Source organism: Mixophyes fleayi, chromosome 4, assembly GCF_038048845.1.
Source record: "Mixophyes fleayi isolate aMixFle1 chromosome 4, aMixFle1.hap1, whole genome shotgun sequence".
Lineage (NCBI taxonomy): Eukaryota > Metazoa > Chordata > Amphibia > Anura > Limnodynastidae > Mixophyes > Mixophyes fleayi.
In genome coordinates, this window is record NC_134405.1 from 329,398,567 (window position 1) to 329,417,676 (window position 19,110).

Genomic DNA, 19,110 nt, shown 5'->3' on the forward strand with positions numbered 1-19,110 from the left:
TAGTAATATGACAGCAATATATGCAACACTTGTGGCAGAAAATTACTCACATCATTAATTACAAAGACTCATCCGATAGCTGCACTGATCAATGTCTCTCCAATTGGCGGATCGTGGGGAGCAAGGGGGGAGAGGGGGCGATCGGGGCAAAGTAACCACTGTATACACCTCCACTTCGGCCACTGGTATATTCTGCTTGTTGCCTTTATTAATGTAACTGAAATTGTCAAGAGTAGTCACATTTAGCTACTCCCTAATTTGATATCTTGTCCTAAATTCACACAGTCAAACAAAATATAACCTCTATTTTGTCAGGAATCCGCTCCTAATTACATTTACCAGTCACACACCGCACTTGTGACTTGGAAGCTTACTGTAAGGGAACACACAGGATACCAGCCTAAACCTCACACTCACCTCTCTTTCAGGCTACAGATTTCGCTGGTCCCTTTCCCAACACAGACACCTGCTTCCACTCCTCAACGCAACTACCACCAGCTACGTGTAAGGCCCGTAGCAAACCTATGACTTAATCACCCAATTGCGCACACTCTGTGCTCTGGTAGCTAAACTGTTAACCCTTCACACGCCGGTTTCTAAAGCGTTAACCCAGCCAAACAATGTCTCTCTTCTAAACAGGCAGTGAATACGTTTAGAGCAATAAGGACATCACTTATTAAGTTTTTGTTTGAATATACAAAAAGTACAATGCTTACAGGTTATAAAAACAATTAAGAAACAATTGCAATACATGCACAAGCAAAACAGTTTAAAATAAAGGGATTCAATTCAGAGTATAACTTACAGATAAGTGGTATATTCTGCGCCAAGGGGAATTGGCTTGAAGATGGACAGCTTATCAATGATGATTGATTTCCCAAAAGACTGATGTGAGTGAGATCTCTGTACAGCGCTGCGGAATTGGTGGCGCTATATAAATAGCTGATGATGATGATGAAAGCAGCCACATTTGTTGCTCTATTGATGTAAGAATAAATAGAATACCTTCTTGGATTTTGAAACAACTGATGTAGTACCCTAATTTTATACAACAAAGAAGATGTTTGTGTAATTTTTTTAACTTTCAGGTGACATTTTACATTTAAGTAAACAGAGACCAAAGATACCATCAGCTATATTTAAAAATGTTATTGTAAAATATTATATTGGCACATGTGTCTCCAGCAGCCCTTGGTGGTGATTTCACTGTAACATTATTTATTATTTTGTAGAATATGTTCCTGGTTTAATTTACACTTGTGGGGTAACGCAGAAGATCTTTGTGAGCGCGCTTCAGCGCATTTCACAACCAGCCAACGCGGGTATTGGATTATATTGACCAAGGAGGCAAATGACGCTAAAGACTGCACATTAAACCTTTGTGGTGTCACTTATTAGGTCACATCCATTGTACACACTTGTGGCTAAATGTTTAATTTTAAAAGTTTTTTTTCCCCAAGGTTCTTTTTACCATTTGCCATCCCAATACTAAATTGCAGAGCTAAAATTGTATTAAATTTTGAGAAAATCTGATGGACAATGTGGTTGGACAATGACTTGGTTCGTTCTAATTGGGCCTCATCACTGAGTTAAATGTTTATGTTAGTGATGTCTGCCAGGCAGCAGGATTTTGTATGTTCTGGGCAAATTAAGGGTGTTCCTAAGTAAATGCGAACTAGATACACTCATGTATTTAAGATTGGGCCCAGATGCAAAAATAACCTAAATGGATCATGAAATCCAGCAATGCTCACTGTAAGATTACAATGTAAATGCTGAATTGTTTTGATTTTGTAACAATAGAAAGGATGATCACAAATGTACATGTAGCGCCCACCATGGCGTTGTTATTCACACCTCCCAGTGACACCAGGAACGGTTGCTTAGCAACATAAGGCGGGTATGAGCGGAGGAAAAGTGTTTGGGGAGAGACGTGGGACAGAGGGCCCACATCTCGAGATGCGTCCACCTACATCATATGCGTCTGGTTCATGACCAGTCATCATCATTGGCGAATATTTGCAACTGCCTTATAGCAGAGGCAAAAGGTGCCTCTCCTAACAGGCGTATATGTGTGTTTCTGCAGGTCGCATTGAGCAGCATTTGCATAAACACATCTTTTCTGTACTCAGTTAGAACTCCCGTTCCCTCCCCCATCCCGCCTCTCCAAACGCAAGCTGGCGTAACCGCATATGCCCACTTCCTAGGCATGCACAGATTGATTTCACGCAAGGTAAGGTACCTGTGTAGCTCCCACTTTGAATCAGGCCCCTGCTGTAGATATGAGTACGGCATGGCACAAGGTTTACAAGGCAACTACGGAGAGATTGGAGAATAACAGTGTTATTTTAGCCACGCCCCCTGCGGAAAAATATTGAAGAGCAGCCTTATATGCCACTGCCTATGACACATATTTAAGCAATTTGGTGAGTACAATGGATGAAAATGTGTTAGATCTCTATATTAAACATGTATCTCTATAAAACAAACGTCTTCCAGCCAACATATCTTAGCGGTATCAATAGAGGACCCTTCTGCCATTCAGAAATACAAAATATATAGTTTTGCACAGTAAATACATTTTTCTGTATGATGTAACTTTACATATTGTGTCCGTCAGTACAGCTGGATGTGAAGATCAATACAGATACTGCTTAATTTGTAAATAAAAAAGAAGTGGAACTAAGAAATATGACATATGCTGGAAGGAAAAAATTATATTTAAACATTAAAAGGCTATGAAGTAGGGATGTGCACCGGCGACTTTTGAGGTCTCGTGTTTTGTGTTTTGGATCCGGATTTTCATTATTTTTGGGGTTCGGATTTGTCTCGCAAAACACTTGACGAAAGGTCTCGGTTCGGATTTAAGGTTTTGGATTCGGATTTTTTTTTAAAAAAACATAAAAAGTTTAAAAATCAAGTTTTTGGGCTTATTTTCACACCTACGCTATTATTAACCTCAATAACATTCAATAACAAGCATTTCCACTAATTTACAGTGTATTCTAAACACCTCAAAATATAGTTATTAGTCCAAAACGTTGTAACGAGGTATCTTTTTGGACTGCGTAGAAGAGTGGGTCACCACAATATATATAATAAGAAAACCATCAACTTGTATGATGCGCACCAATAAATGTACCTGGACTGCGTAGAGGAGTGGGTCACCACAATATATATTAAAAACCCTGAACTTGTATGATTCGCACCAATAAATGTACTTGGACTGCGTAGAGGAGTGGGTCACCACAATATATATAACAAGAAAACCATCAACTTGTATGATTTGCACCAATAAATGTACCTGGACTGCGTAGAGGAGTGGGTCACCACAATATATATTAAAAACCCTGAACTTGTATGATTCGCACCAATAAATGTACCTGGACTGCGTAGAGGAGTGGGTCACCACAATATATATTAAAAACCCTGAACTTGTATGATTCGCACCAATAAATGTACCTGGACTGCGTAGAGGAGTGGGTCACCACAATATATATAACAAGAAAACCATCAACTTGTATGATTCGCACCAATAAATGTACCTGGACTGCATAGAGGAGTGGGTCACCACAATATATATTAAAAACCCTGAACTTGTATGATTCGCACCAATAAATGTACCTGGACTGCATAGAGGAGTGGGTCACCACAATATATATTAAAAACCCTGAACTTGTATGATTCGCACCAATAAATGTACTTGGACTGCGTAGAGGAGTGGGTCACCACAATATATATAACAAGAAAACCATCAACTTGTATGATTCGCACCAATAAATGTACCTGGACTGCGTAGAGGAGTGGGTCACCACAATATATATTAAAAACCCTGAACTTGTATGATTCGCACCAATAAATGTACTTGGACTGCGTAGAGGAGTGGGTCACCACAATATATATAACAAGAAAACCATCAACTTGTATGATTCGCACCAATAAATGTACCTGGACTGCGTAGAGGAGTGGGTCACCACAATATATATTAAAAACCCTGAACTTGTATGATTCGCACCAATAAATGTACTTGGACTGCGTAGAGGAGTGGGTCACCACAATATATATTAAAAACCCTGAACTTGTATGATTCGCACCAATAAATGTACCTGGACTGCGTAGAGGAGTTGGTCACCACAATATATATAACAAGAAAACCATCACTTGTATGATTCGCACCAATAAATGTACCTGGACTGCGTAGAGGAGTGGGTCACCACAATATATATTAAAAACCCTGAACTTGTATGATTCGCACCAATAAATGTACCTGGACTGCATAGAGGAGTGGGTCACCACAATATATATTAAAAACCCTGAACTTGTATGATTCGCACCAATAAATGTACTTGGACTGCGTAGAGGAGTGGGTCACCACAATATATATAACAAGAAAACCATCAACTTGTATGATTCGCACCAATAAATGTACCTGGACTGCGTAGAGGAGTGGGTCACCACAATATTATTAAAAAACCCTACATAGGTCTGAATTCCACCCAAAAAGTTTATGGACTGCGTAGTGTAGTGTTCCCCACAATATTATTTAAAATTTTTGCAGCAACAGTCAACGTTGTTTAATATCTGATACACCTCTATCTGGACTGCATAGTGGAGTGGCCCCGGTACCCAATTTGGTACCGGGGCCACAATACCTCCTCCAAACATGGTACAGACCATTCGTCATTGAGATCCCATCAAGTATGTTAAAGACAGACAGGGTCGAAGTGTTATTGGTTGACTTTGTAAACCAAAAAACTGTCCCTGTTGCACATAGTCGTGCAATGAAGACTGACTTTTTCATTTAAAGGCACCATCTTTCAAGTGTAGTGTTTGTAAGTCTAAGTCATATTATACTTTTGGTAAAATTGGTTTATTTTGTTCCTCTTTATGGTAACTACTAATAGAATTAAAGTATTAAATAGAAGCGGCAGTTCCTCTTTATGGGAATTAGTAATAGAATTAAAGTATTAAATAGAATTAAAGTATTAAATAGAGTGGTATAGAGTTGTAGTGTGGTATAGATAGAGTGGTCCCCACAATATAATAATAAAACCCTCAACTGGTCTGAATTCCACCAAACAAGTATCTGGACTGCGTAGTGGGGTGGCCCCGGTACCCAATTTGATACCGGGGCCACAATAAAATAAATACACCCTCAACTGGTCTGAATTCCACCAAACAAGTATCTGGACTGCGTAGTGGGGTGGCCCCGGTACCCAATTTGATACCGGGGCCACAATAAAATAAATACACCCTCAACTGGTCTGAATTCCACCAAACAAGTATCTGGACTGCGTAGTGGGGTGGCCCCGGTACCCAATTTGATACCGGGGCCACAATAAAATAAATACACCCTCAACTGGTCTGAATTCCACCAAACAAGTATCTGGACTGCGTAGTGGGGTGGCCCCGGTACCCAATTTGATACCGGGGCCACAATATCTCCTCCAATTTCCAAGTGTAGTGTTTATAACATCTTAACACTACACTAATTCTAGCACGTCAAAACCTCTTGTTTTAAATAATGACAGGGCATTTAACTTTTGATTTAATTTATTGAATTTGTTGGCATTTTCTTTTACTTTTTGAACATGGCAAACGACTGTTGAATGGTCACATAATGCCAAAAAAAAAGTTGCAAGATGGAATTGTCCTTGGGCCCTCCCACCCACCCTTATGTTGTTGAAATAGGACATGCACACTTTAACAAACCAATCATTTCAGCGACAGGGCCTACCAAACAACTGTGGCTGAAATGATTGGTTTGTTTGGGCCCCCACACCAATAAAACAATTCATCTCTCCCTATACAAACTAAACAGGCTCTACTGAGGAAAGATGTCGTCCTCATCCTCAACCTCTGATTCCTCTCTCCCTACAGTGTGTACTTCCTCCTCCTCACACATTATCAATTCGTCCCCGCTGGACTCCACAACCACAGTCCCTCTGTACTGTCTGGAGGGCAGTGCTGTACTTCATTGAGGAATTGATTATTCATTTTTATAAACATCATTTTTTCTACGTTGTGAGGAAGCAACCTCCTTCGCCGCTCACTGACCAAGTTCCCCGCTGCACTAAAAACTCTTTCCGAGTACACACTGGAGGGGGGACAACTCAGTTAAAAAATAGAGCCAGTTTGTACAGGGGCTTCCAAACTGCCTTTTGGAGTTCTACCACGTCACTACCTCTAGTAAATTTAGATTGCAAGGCTTGTAAATATAAATACTTTGAAGATAAAAAAAGCAGGCTGCACAGACTGTTGAGCTAGAAAGTGAAATTAAATGGACCACGTTACTTTGGTGGCTATCTATGCCCCCCCGCCCTACACTTGTAGTTGAATATAAATAAAGCAGCCTGCATAGACTGTAGAACTAGAAATTCAAATATACAAAGAAATGGACAAAGGCAGTTTGGTATCTGTCTGCATCAGATCCCCTCTCCACTAGGAGTAAAACAGGAAACTTTTCAGCCGTTATATAATCTAGAATATAAATAGAAATTGAGAAAGGCAATTTGGTATCTGTCTGCATCATAATCATCAACATCCTCCTCAGCGCCAGCTACATCAATATCCTCCTCCCAGTGTACAACATTCACACCTTCATTAGCCAAATCTGTAACTGGACTGTGGGTGATCCTTCCAGCATATGCAGAGGGCGTGCTGCAAATGCTGGATGGAGTCACCTCTTCCCGTACAGTGATGGGTAGGTCAGGGTTCACAACCAACAACACCCTTTGACTCGCCTTGGGGATTTGTGATGTCATCTGTTTAGAAGGCAGAGTTCTTTGCTGTTTTGTTGTTGTTGCTGACAGCATAACTCTCTTAAATTTTTTGTAGGGGGGGGGGAGGTGGGCTTAGATCCTTGGGTGAAGCTGGACCACTAGTCATGAACACGGGCCAGGGCCTAAGCCGTTCCTTGCCACTACGTGTCGTAAATGGCATATTGCCAACTTTACGTTTCTCCTCAGATGATTTTAAGTTTCTCTTTTTGCTATTTTTTGAGAACTTGGGCTTTTTGGATTTTACATGCCCTGTACTAGGAGATTGGGCATCGGGCTTGCCAGACGACGTTGATGGCATTTCATCGTCTATGTCATGACTAGTGGCAGCAGCTTCAGCATTAGGAGGAAGTGGGTCTTGATCTTTCCCTACTTTATCCTCCAAATTTTGGTTTTCCATTATATGTAGCACAAGAGAGCGTACCCCTAAGACACACACACTCGGCAAAGCCTTTAAAAATTATATGCGGCACAGGAGAGTAGCACTGGACTTATACTGCTGAATCAGTGAACTTTGTAATAGCAGTACCACTGGACTTTTACTGCTGAATGTGTGAACTTGGTAATATTGCAGTACCAATGGGCTTATATACTGCTGGATTGGCTTTGCAAATTTGGTTATAATTATTTTTTTTTTAATTTTTTATTTTAATTTTTTTTATAACTTTTTTTTTATTTTTTAAAAAAACTTGGGAATAATGGGGAAATAACTATGCCCTTAGAAGCACAGAGCACAGGACACAGCACCACTGGACTGAACAGGACCCAGCAGCACTACTGAACTCAGCAGGACACAGCACAGGACACAGCACCACTGGACTGATACTGCAGAATGTGTGAACTTTGTAATATTGCAGAACCACTGGACTTTTACTGCTGAATGTGTGAACTTTGTAATATTGCAGTACCAATGGACTTATACTGCTGGATTGGTTTTGCAAATTTGGTTATAATTATATATTTATTTTTTTATTTTGAATTTTTTATTTTTTTTTACTTTTTTTTTATTTTTTAAAAACTTGGGAATAATGGGGAAATAACTATGCCCTTAGAAGCACAGAGCACAGGACACAGCACCACTGGACTGAACAGGACACGGCACAGGACCCAGCAGCACTACGGAACTCAGCAGGACAGAGCACAGGACACAGCACCACTGGACTGATACTGCAGAATGTGTGAACTTTGTAATATTGCAGTACCACTGGACTTTTACTGCTGAATGTGTGAACTTGGTAATATTGCAATACCAATGGGCTTATACTGCAGGATTGGTTGTGCAAATTTTGTGGTAATTAAAAAAAATTAAATTAGTTTTTGGTATTTTTTTAAATAACTTTTTTTTATTTTTTTAAACACAGGGGAATATTGGGGAAATAACTATGCCCTTAGAAGCACAGAGCACAGGACACAGCACCACTGGACTGAACAGGACACAGTACAGGACCCAGCAGCACCACTGACCTCAGAAGGACAGAGCACAGCACATAGCACCACTGGACTGATACTGCAGAACACAGCACAGCACAGAACTAAACAACACAGCACAGAACTAAACAGCACAGCACGAGATCTACCAGGACAGACGACCACCTAACACACCCTCCCTCTACCCTGATCAATACCCGAGTGAAGATGGCGGCGACTAGCGGGGAATTTATAGGATCCGAGTATCGCGAGATCCGACAACGGGATTATGAGTCAGAGCCTCAGTTTCAGATTTGAATTTGGCGCCAATACCCGGATCTGTCTCGGATCCGACTCGGATCGGCAACGTTCGGGTGGGCTCGGATTTCAGAAATCCGAGTGCGCTCATCTCTACTATGAAGGCAACAGAAGTAAGTTCAAGCCCTGAGATATTATGTAAATAACAAGCCCAACCTTGTCCTTTAGAACTATGTGAAACACACCCACTGGTGTCTGAGACTTTCAGTTTCATTTCTCTCTGCTGTCAGCAATGGCGTCTGCTGATCTGAGACAGGAGCTGGACTGTTCCATCTGCCTGAACATTTATACAGATCCTGTATCACTGAGATGTGGACACAACTTTTGCCGGGTCTGTATTGATCGTTTGCTGGATACTCAGGAGGGATCTGGAGTTTATACCTGTCCTGACTGCAGAGCAGAGTGTCAGGAGCGTCCTGCACTGATAAGGAACATTCCTCTATGTAACATAGTGGGGAGATTTCTGTCTACTCAGCCAGATCAGGAGGGGACTGGGATCTTCTGTACTTACTGTATTCACTCTCCTGTACCTGCTGCTAAATCCTGTCTGCATTGTGAGGCTTCTCTGTGTGATAATCACCTGAGAGTACACAGCAAGTCAGCAGAACACGTCTTATCTGATCCCAGCACTTCCCTGGGGAACAGGAAATGCTCCGTTCATAAGAAGATCCTGGAGTATTACTGCACAGAGGACGCTGTCTGTATCTGTGTGTCCTGCTGTCTGATTGGGGAACACAGAGGACATCAGATGAAGTCACTGGATGAGGCCTCTGAGAAGAAGAAGGGGAAACTGAGAAATGTTCTGCAGACACTGACCACAAAGAGAGAGGAGACTGAGAAAAGAGTCCAGAGACTGCAGGAGCGCCGGAGAGAAAATCAGGAAAAAGCATCTGGTGTAACAGAGAGAGTCACTGCCCTGTTTACAATCATCAGGAGACAGCTGGAGGACCTAGAGAAGAGAGTCCTGAGTGAGATCTCCAGGCAGGAAGAGAGTGTTTCACTCTCAGTCTCTGATCTGATCCAGCAGCTGGAAATAAAGAAGGACGAGCTGTCCAGGAAGATGAGTCACATTGAGGAGCTGTGTAACATGTCTGATCCAGTGACTGTCTTACAGGAACCAGACACAGGTGACTTGTGTGATACTGAGGACAGAGAGAGACATGATGACCAGGTCCATGATGTAGGAGATCTGGATGTAGGTATCATCTCAGAGACATTACACACATTATCTGATATAATAATAGATATAAATACAGGGATCTATGTGCAGGAAGATACAGACATATTACTGGATATAAACACAGCTGGTAATAATATACATATATCAGGTGACAGGAAAACTGCATCCTGGTCAGATATAAACCAGAATAATCCAGAAACACCAGAGAGATTTGAGATTAATCAGGTAATAAGCACCAGGAGATTTTCCTCAGGAAGACATTACTGGGAAGTGGAGGTCAGTAAATCAGGAAAATGGATCATAGGGATGTGTTATCCCAGTATAGACAGGAGAGGACGTCAGTCAGTCATTGGATGTAATAACAAGTCCTGGTGTTTGTGGCAAAATAATAATCAGTATTCAATGAGACATAACAGTAAAGTGATCCAGTTACCTGACATTACTCCCTGTGATAGATTGAGGATATATCTGGATTATGAGGCTGGACAGTTGTCCTTTTTTTCTCTGTGTGACCCGATCAGACACTTACACACCGTCACTGCCACCTTCACTGAGCCCCTTCATGCTGCATTGTGTGTACGGGAAGGTTGTATAAAGATATCTGGGAGAGTCAGAAGCTGGGAGAAATTACCATAATGTAAGACATCCGCCCAGAGACTGGTGACATCACAGGGAGGAACTTCTGATTGATGGAACATGCAGCCAATAGTATTTAGCTGTAGGTGGAGCTACAGCTGAGATCCTCCGGTTTAGAATGTAGATAATTGTATGACCAACTTTCCCACGTTAGTCTTCTTATGGGTGTGTTACATGTGTGTCAAGCAGAGGTTCCAGTTGTAAATATAACTGGGATTTATCCAGCAGTACTTCAGCAGGCAGGAACTGAGCTACAACTCCCAGCATCCCTCCCTGCATAAATGATTGAATGGAATATCAATTTACTGATGTACTATTGTTATATGGTGAATAGGTATTTATATATGTTTTGCTGCGTTTGACACCTAATGGATTGAAATGTGTGTTTATTATAGACTGAGAGAAAACCAAAATTATTGAAGCGCAGAACTCTCATACCCGGTGGTACTCACTTCCCCGATGGCCTAAACCCCAACAACACTTACCCCGGCAACTGCAGGGTGACGATGTCATTTCCGTCTCGCTTCTAATGCCTACTGTTAGCTTAACTGACGTGACACTAATGTGATGACTGAAGATCCCAACACAATGAAATTACGCCAGTCTGCGACTCTGTTATTGCTGTTGTAAAGGGGATAATGGAAGCACCCGGCGGATGTAAAATACTTTTACATTCTATTGCCGCTGGCTGCTTCCATTATCCCCTTAACAACAGCAATAAGAGAGTCGCGTCGCAGACTGACGTCATTTCATCGTGTCGGGATCTTCAGTCATCACATTAGTTTCCACGTCGGTTAAACTAACAGTAGGGATTAGAACCAAGCTGGAAATGACAGCGTCGTCCTGAAGTTGCCGGGGGTAAGTGTTGTCGGGGTTTAGGCCATCGGAAAAGGGAACCCAATCCTCTCATACAAAATGTACATACCATCAAAAATCCAACTTGTACCATATAAATCACTTTATTAAGAACATTATTATTGTAACAAATTATGTCAAAGTATATAATAAATAAATATATAAAAAATATTAAAAATTAAAAATCTATATTGAGTCCTTATTAGTTGCAATTCAAATGGACTTTTTAATTTTAATTCTATGTGTATTTTTTTTACTTGTGACCTTAGAAATACATTTTGTAGTAGCTTTTATATATCCCAGTAGAAGTTTTCTGGCTTTGTATTTTTGTAAAATGCAGATGTAAAAGGGGAGGGAACCTTGTAGTAATATCACAGCAATATGTGCAATACTTGTGGCGGAAAACTACAACTATATCCATTAAGGCTGCCATTTATATCACTATAACTAACAATACAATCGGCTCATACTACTCGTACCAGGCCTTATTTGACTGAGAAATCATATCTCTTTTAAACATGGTTTCGCCCGTCTTTATAGGAATAGGGGGAGTCACATATATATCTATGGGTGGGCAGCAGGAGTAGAAGTCTGGGATATACCCTCCAACATTTAGACATGTGTATCCAGGACAAAATAAGCTCGGTCCCGATCCGCTCCAGTCTGCCCAAAAATGTCCACTTTTGAGGAAAACCCCTGATTTATGTAAATCCTGCCCCTTTTAGGGCTATCCCACCAAAGTTGGGACACAAAAAAAAATTGCATGGGGGTCTACACAACATGGCTGACAATTGAGCTGGTAATGTGATTGTACAATGAAGGTTGTATTTCTGTATATATATGGATAACCCCATAGTGCCACTCTGATATTACTGTTATTTGTACCATAGATGTCATAGCCTTAGGTGAGACAGTATAGGGAAAGAGAGGCAAGGCATAGCAAACAGGGGTGTGTCCTAAAATATCTCAATGGGGGGTAAGCACAAAACTCCATGCAAAGGGCGCAAAACTTCCCAGAAACATATTTGGTGGCAGAAACAGCTGGCACAGAGCCTTTTAGCTGTTTAACACCTGCAGAAATGTAAATGTTAGTGATTTATTATACTCTGCTCTGTCTTCAGAATGGTGAGCTAGAACATGTGACTGTCCTTACACTATATCCTTGGAAGTCAAGAATTATTTTGTTATAGGTATCTTATTATTAAAGGAGTGATATAATCAAATTGTTTTTTTAAATAAAATATACATGATTTTGGCAATTTATTTATTTATAAAGCATTTGTGTTATTATTTTTACTGTTTGCTTCTCCTCAGTAAAGTATGTTTTGTTTAATGTATATAACACTTTTCATTGATAAACCTGTCAACAGCCATCCATTCAGTTCTACAAATTCACTTAGATCACACAGCTCCGTATGCCCACTCAAGTTATATAATGTGTAGCTCCCCAAACTTCATGTATGTCGCGCCCGATTGCAACCTAGATTTTCAAGCACCTTCAGTCCATCCATATAGCCTGTGTACATTTGCAGCATTGCCTCCAATATCATACCTCCCAACATTTAGACATACAAAATCGGGACAATATAAGCTCCATCCCCGGCCGGATATGCTCAGAAACACTCACTTTTGGGTGAAATGCTGCCCACTTTCGTGTAAGCCCCACCTCTTTTGAGATCTGCAAATCAAATACAGTTGGGAGGTATGCAAAATCAATCCAGATACCCCAACAAATGCCCCCATATTATAAAGCTCCCTATTGTCAGCCAAGTCACATCCATCATAATGTATATCCATATTGTATAGTCCATCCCTTTCAGTCCTAGAGCCTGATTCATTAAGGATCTTAACTTGAGAAACTTCTTATTTCAGTCTCCTGGACAAAACCATGTTACAATGCAAGGGGTGCAAATTAGTATTCTGTTTTGCACATAAGTTAAATACTGCCTGTTTTTCATGTATCACACAAATACTTGATAGCTTATTTGTACACTGAAATTTAAAGTTGATATTTGTGTGCTACATGAAAAAACAGTCAGTATTTAATTTATGTGCAAAACAGAATACTAATTTGCACCCCTTGCATTGTAACATGGTTTTGTCCAGGAGACTGAAATAAGAAGTTTCTCAAGTTAAGATCCTTAATGAATCAGGCCCCTAGTTAGGAAAGTTGCTTGTCTAGATACATCCTTTCTCTGTGAAAGTTTTTGTTGGGTTGAGACTACTTGACCATCTCCAGACATTGAGCTCTTGATAAAACACGTTGTGTATCTTACCAATAGCATATAATAACACTCTGCCTCCCAGGCTGTTGAGATATTTCTGTCCTCCGACTGTTTGGCAGCTGACAGGACGATCCATCTGCAGGCTGTACAAGAGGAAGCTTATTTCATGACTGTCTTATGATAGATTACTGTACCTTCCTGGTACAGTAATTGTGATGGTGGTGAGAGATTGTCACATCCAATGTACTAAAATGCCTCTGACAAGCTATATGTTAAGAGACATTCCACACATGCTATATTTAATACATTCATGGAAATACCCAGCACTTGGGTAAAAGGTCAATTCATTTTTCATATTTGATGATTAATAGGCACTAAAAGAAAATTGCAGCACATGTAAAATTGTAACAAATAGATATATTATATAGAAAATAAACTCTATTTATATGACACATGTTTTTCTGACTATATTTCTATAAATGCTCAAGTAAAACATAAAGCCGTTAGTAATTCTACTATATAAAAACAAGCTGGATATATAAATTTTATTTCATATGGTTGTGTGCAGTTTACTCAGCTCGACAGGAGCCTCACATCACAACACTGTGCTTTTTGGGGACCCTGCTTCTTCTTCTGTCTAACTCTCAGTCTGTGGCTTCCTGCTACCTCCATTCCCCTCCTCACATCATGTCACTGACCCTGTCACATGCAGCCCTGTCCTCACTAACCCATCACTCATCTCCTGATATACTCTGTGCTGCTGGGGACCCTGCTCCTTCCACTATATAACTCTCAGTCTGTGTCTTCCTGCTGCCTCCATTCCCCTCCTCACATCATGTCACTGTCCCTGTCACATGCAGCCCTGTCCTCACTGACACATCACTCATCTCCTGATATACTCTGTGCTGCTGGGGAACCCTGCTCCTTCCACTATATAACTATCAGTCTGTGGCTTCCTGCTGCCTCCATTCCCCTCCTCACATAATGTCACTGCCCCTGTCACATGCAGCCCTGTCCTCACTAACCCATCACTCATCTCCTGATATACTCTGTGCTGCTGGGGACCCTGCTCCTTCCACTATATAACTCTCAGTCTGTGGCTTCCTGCTGCCTCCATTCCCCTCCTCACATAATGTCACTGCCCCTGTAATGCAGCCCTGTCCTCACTAACACATCACTCATCTCCTGATATAGTATGTGCTGCTGGGGGACCCTGCTCCTTCACTATATAACTCTCAGTCTGTGACTTCCTGCTTCCTCCATTCCCCTCCTCACATCATGTCACTGCCCCGTCACATGATGCCCTGTCCTCACTGACACAATCACAAGAGTGGATAGGTCATTGACTCCCACAAGTTCAACACATTCACCGCCTCTGATAGGTTACAGGCTGTCCTATGCCTGCCCACTTCAAAACTGAGCACATCCCGGGAAAAAAATGATTTCAGTAATGTGCTCAGACCTTAGTCCAATGCATCTTGTCATGAGGACACCATCAAGGAAAACATATGTTACTTATTTGCTGTACAGAGCTAGCTGAATACGTACTGTATACTATACATGCTTTAAAAAGTATATTAGTGTATTCATAGTACTTAATATGAATCACAGAGCACGAAGACATAATTTAATATAGAAAGCAAATAGACATAATGCAGAAAATATACTATAAGCAGTCAGATCTTTGCATGGAGTCTTTCATTGCAAATCCTTGACAGTATTGCTCCATTCTCCTGCGTTCTCTTGGTCCGTAGATGGCGCTGCTTCCCTCAGCGACATGGTCTCTTCCTCTCATGTTGATAATTACATACTAACCCCAGAATACGGATCTCTGTGGAAAGTCTCACTGGTCAATTACATATATATAAAGTATACTCTGCATGTTGCCTTTATATAACTGACAGCAACCGTACTGGTTCCTTTATTGTAAGATTAAATATCATCAATAAACTTCACACGGATGGATCTGACCATGTATGGGCACCTTTAAGTAATATACTCATAGTATAACTCAATGTACAAAAACATATACAGCTTGCATAGTAATCCTATAGTACATACCTCTGCCTTGTTATCAATTGCTTAACTAAACATTACTGAACACCATGGCAAAAGCCGTACAATTCCAGCAAGATGTTCTCCATTCTAAAACAATACTCAACCTCTTCAGCTCACTATTTACATCTGCTGTATAGAATAAAGTACAAGCTGAGGTGTTAATGACATTTTGTGACTTTGCGCTCTTATTTTTATATGAATGCTCCTGATTTTATTCAGTGTACATGGAGTTAGATCAGTGATGGGCAACAGGTCATCCTAGGACCCCATGGCGGCCCTCTAGCTTTCACCGGCAGCCCTGTCATATTTTGTGAATTGTATCAACATACTATTACTAGAATACGTTTTAAAATATACACAAGAACACACACAACTATTCTATACATTTTAATTGAAATATCCCTCATAATTTTTTTCATTGAATGATTTGTACAGAATGAACTATATCTGATAAATGTGATATACTGAGCATGCACAGAAAAAAGATTGCTTAATCGTGACTCTCCAATCTACCCACTCCCATAGCGATTAAATTGTTTTCAAGTGCTGATAATCAAAATGTTCAAGCTTGGATGATCATATTTCTGAAGATCATTTCCGTTGAGAACTTTCGATTAAGATCTTTTGTGTGCCGCGCACATTGTTATATAATAGTAAGATCTCATCGATTGCACAGAAAAATATCATATAAGTCATCGTCAGTAGCGAGTATATCTACCTGCTCTATTGAAGGGGCAAAGATACGCCTCCTAACAGTCGTATATGTGCGTTTCTGCAGGTCACATTGAGCCGCATTAGACTTGCCTTTATTGTACTCGGCCAATGATAGAACAATTTATATATTTGCTGTTTATATAATACCTAAACACAAGATTTTATCATACTTTGCTAAAAACTTCTATACTCACAATGTAACAGGCTGTATGAAAATACCAAGGGCTAGATTTACTAAGCTGCGGGTTTCAAAAAGTGGGGATGTTGCCTATAGCAACCAATCAGATTGTAGCTCTTATTTATTTAGTACCTTCTACAAAATGATAGCTAGAATCTGATTGGTTGCTATAGGCAACATCCCCACTTTTTCAAACCCACAGCTTAGTAAATCTAGCCCCAAAAGTGCCTGCTTCATACCAGAAGAAGAAGAAGAAAGAAGAAGGAAGAAAGAAGATGGAAGAAGAAGAATAAGATGATTATTTGGAGTTATGCACTAAGTTGGAATCCAGTTATTCATTTTTATTCTAATTTATATCTTTCTGCTAATGATGAACAGTGAGATCATATATGAATCATAGTATAATAGTATACAAGTAGTCCTTGGTTTGTTTACTATTCTCTGTGTATATATATTGTGACTGGATCACTTACAAGTAACCTGTGGTATAAATTTATTTAAAAGAAATAGTGCAGGGCGCTTATTTATATAATTACCAATGCACTTGTTTTTGATATTGTGTATATTTTGATATAGGAAATCTTTATTTCTGAGACCATGGGAGAAAGTTAATTTTTTCTGTTTTAACCTTGCTGGAGGAAATGCCTTATTTCTGATGTGTATATATCTGATACAATAAGCCTTTGTTTAGAAAGCCTTTTGTATATTTTGGTGTAAGGAAATGCCTTGTTTGGGGTTTGCAACTTTTTCCTGGGGAATTATTTTCTTTGAAGAAAATGTGTATTCTGCAACTGTTTGAAGAAAGGACCCATGCTACTTAGACCTTTCGATGTGTGAGAGTCTAGCACCTGAAGGCATAGAAAGATGTAATTAGATTTGCTGTCAGATGTCCAATGTGTCCAAATTAAGATGCAGGATATCACAGCAAGGTTTTAAGATATCACAGATAAGCGTAAATATTGTTAGCTTTGCAATGCATGTAAATCTATGTTTTGGTAAACAGGTTACATCCTGATTCTAAAAATAGCCTGTAAGACTGTGTCTAAAATAGTATAAGGGAGCCCTTGTAAACTGAAATGTATCATTCTAATGTTACATCTGACCTGACCACTGATACCTTTAATCAGTGGAACTGTCCTTGTCAGGGCACCTGAGCGAAATAAACATCATTCTTTGCTTCAAGAGCCTGCTTGACAACTTCTTCAATATTGCTGTAATCCTGTGACCTGCAGATTAGACCCTAAATCTAATCCATTCTCCGGCTGTTTCTGAGGTTTGGACCCAGCTCTCCAGTACCACCGCTCTGCCGCTACCCAGCAGCTCTGGCCAGTGTGATAGGCCAGGAGGGGATCCATCTACAGCACCCTGATCCATAGTAAGCCGTCAGGAGTACCAGCCCAAGTGTACCAGCACTGGAGAGCACTAGCATCGAGAATTACCCAGAAGGAACATGGTTCTGGGTACCATAAAGGAGTCCAGTGGTGGCAGCAGGCTCCTCCTACTGCAGCAGGAGGGGCATATTCAGAATGATGAAAGGGGGCGGTGGCAAAGTAAGCCCAGTCGGTTCCCAGCAACAACAGACAGGGTGGCATAGGCGGTCCATCCTGTCACATATATGATTTATATTCTCGTGTATTCTCTATTAATTTATATGAGTTTTACCTATTTATGTTATTTATATATATTTTTACAGTTGTGTAAACTCCAATTTATTAATATTGTTTTTTTATGATTATATTTATTGATTGATATAGCAGTATATTATATTGCATACATGACATTATTGCTATTAATAGTCTTTGATTCTCTTTGGCTACAAACAAGTTTTTAAATCAAAGTCCGCCTACCAGTTTACCTGATTACACAGGTGTGATTATGTTTGCAAGTATTGTCTAAGTTTTAGTCTAGGCTTACCCCCCTGAAGACGTTATACTTGGCTATAACGAAACGCGTCAGGTACGTGATTATATGTTTATCGGCAATATTTTCACTAATAGAAAACCCTCATTGAATGACGTAATTATATTGGTTTTCTGTTTCTGAGATTGTGAAGCATCATTACCATCAATAATGAAACAGATAAGCGCTCTCTCTGTGAAAATACTGCAGCTCCTATGATACAGACAAAATAAACATAGAAAGGAAGCACAATTGCCTGAAGCAGTGTTATAATGTAAGTATCATACACAAAGTGGTAATGTGTCTAGTAATCTGAAAAGTGGAAAAGATTTAAACAAAGTTTTAATATCATACTTGCCAACTCTCCCGAAATATCCGGGAGACTCCCGAATTCTGGGTAGGAATCCCCGGAGAGTATGGTAGTTAGAGCCAAAATCAGGCGATTCTCACGGAATCATGGCATTTTGGCCCCACCCCCAGCTGTAAATTGACACGAAAGTAACATTGCGTCGCCAAGTCCCGCTCCCCACACGCTCACCTCTCCCGTCAGCGCCTGGACACCAACTTCCTGAAGCTGGCATGTATGTTTAATATATACCTTGCTGAAAGTAGTGCAGACCAGGAGGAAGATAAAACAAAGGCATCTATTTTACTCCAGGTAATAGGGGAGGATGTGCTGGACATTTATAAGAGTTTGCAGTTTGCGGAGGGACAAAATATGGTCTTATCCTCTATAATGCAAAGTTTGAAGAATAATTTGTCCCAAGAAAGAAGGTGACATATGAAAGATATAAGTTTTTCACGTGTGGTCAGAAGAAAGCAGATAGTTTTGGTCAATGTGTGACAGAACTGCGATCACTC

The 19,110-nt window shown here is 40.3% G+C and overlaps 2 protein-coding genes across 2 annotated transcripts in view; both read left to right on the plus strand.

Annotated features, from left to right (window-relative positions):
- Nucleotides 1-19,110, plus strand: part of TMEM178B (transmembrane protein 178B) — a 321,902-nt gene that overhangs the window by 25,808 nt on the left and 276,984 nt on the right. The gene's annotated exons all lie outside the window — the stretch shown is intronic.
- Nucleotides 8,737-19,110, plus strand: part of LOC142149600 (uncharacterized) — a 41,955-nt gene continuing 31,581 nt past the window's right edge. The window contains exons 1-2 of the mRNA XM_075204922.1: nucleotides 8,737-10,317; nucleotides 10,716-10,820. Of these exons, the coding sequence (XP_075061023.1) occupies nucleotides 8,737-10,317; nucleotides 10,716-10,820 (1,686 nt within the window). The remainder of the gene's footprint in view (nucleotides 10,318-10,715; nucleotides 10,821-19,110) is intronic.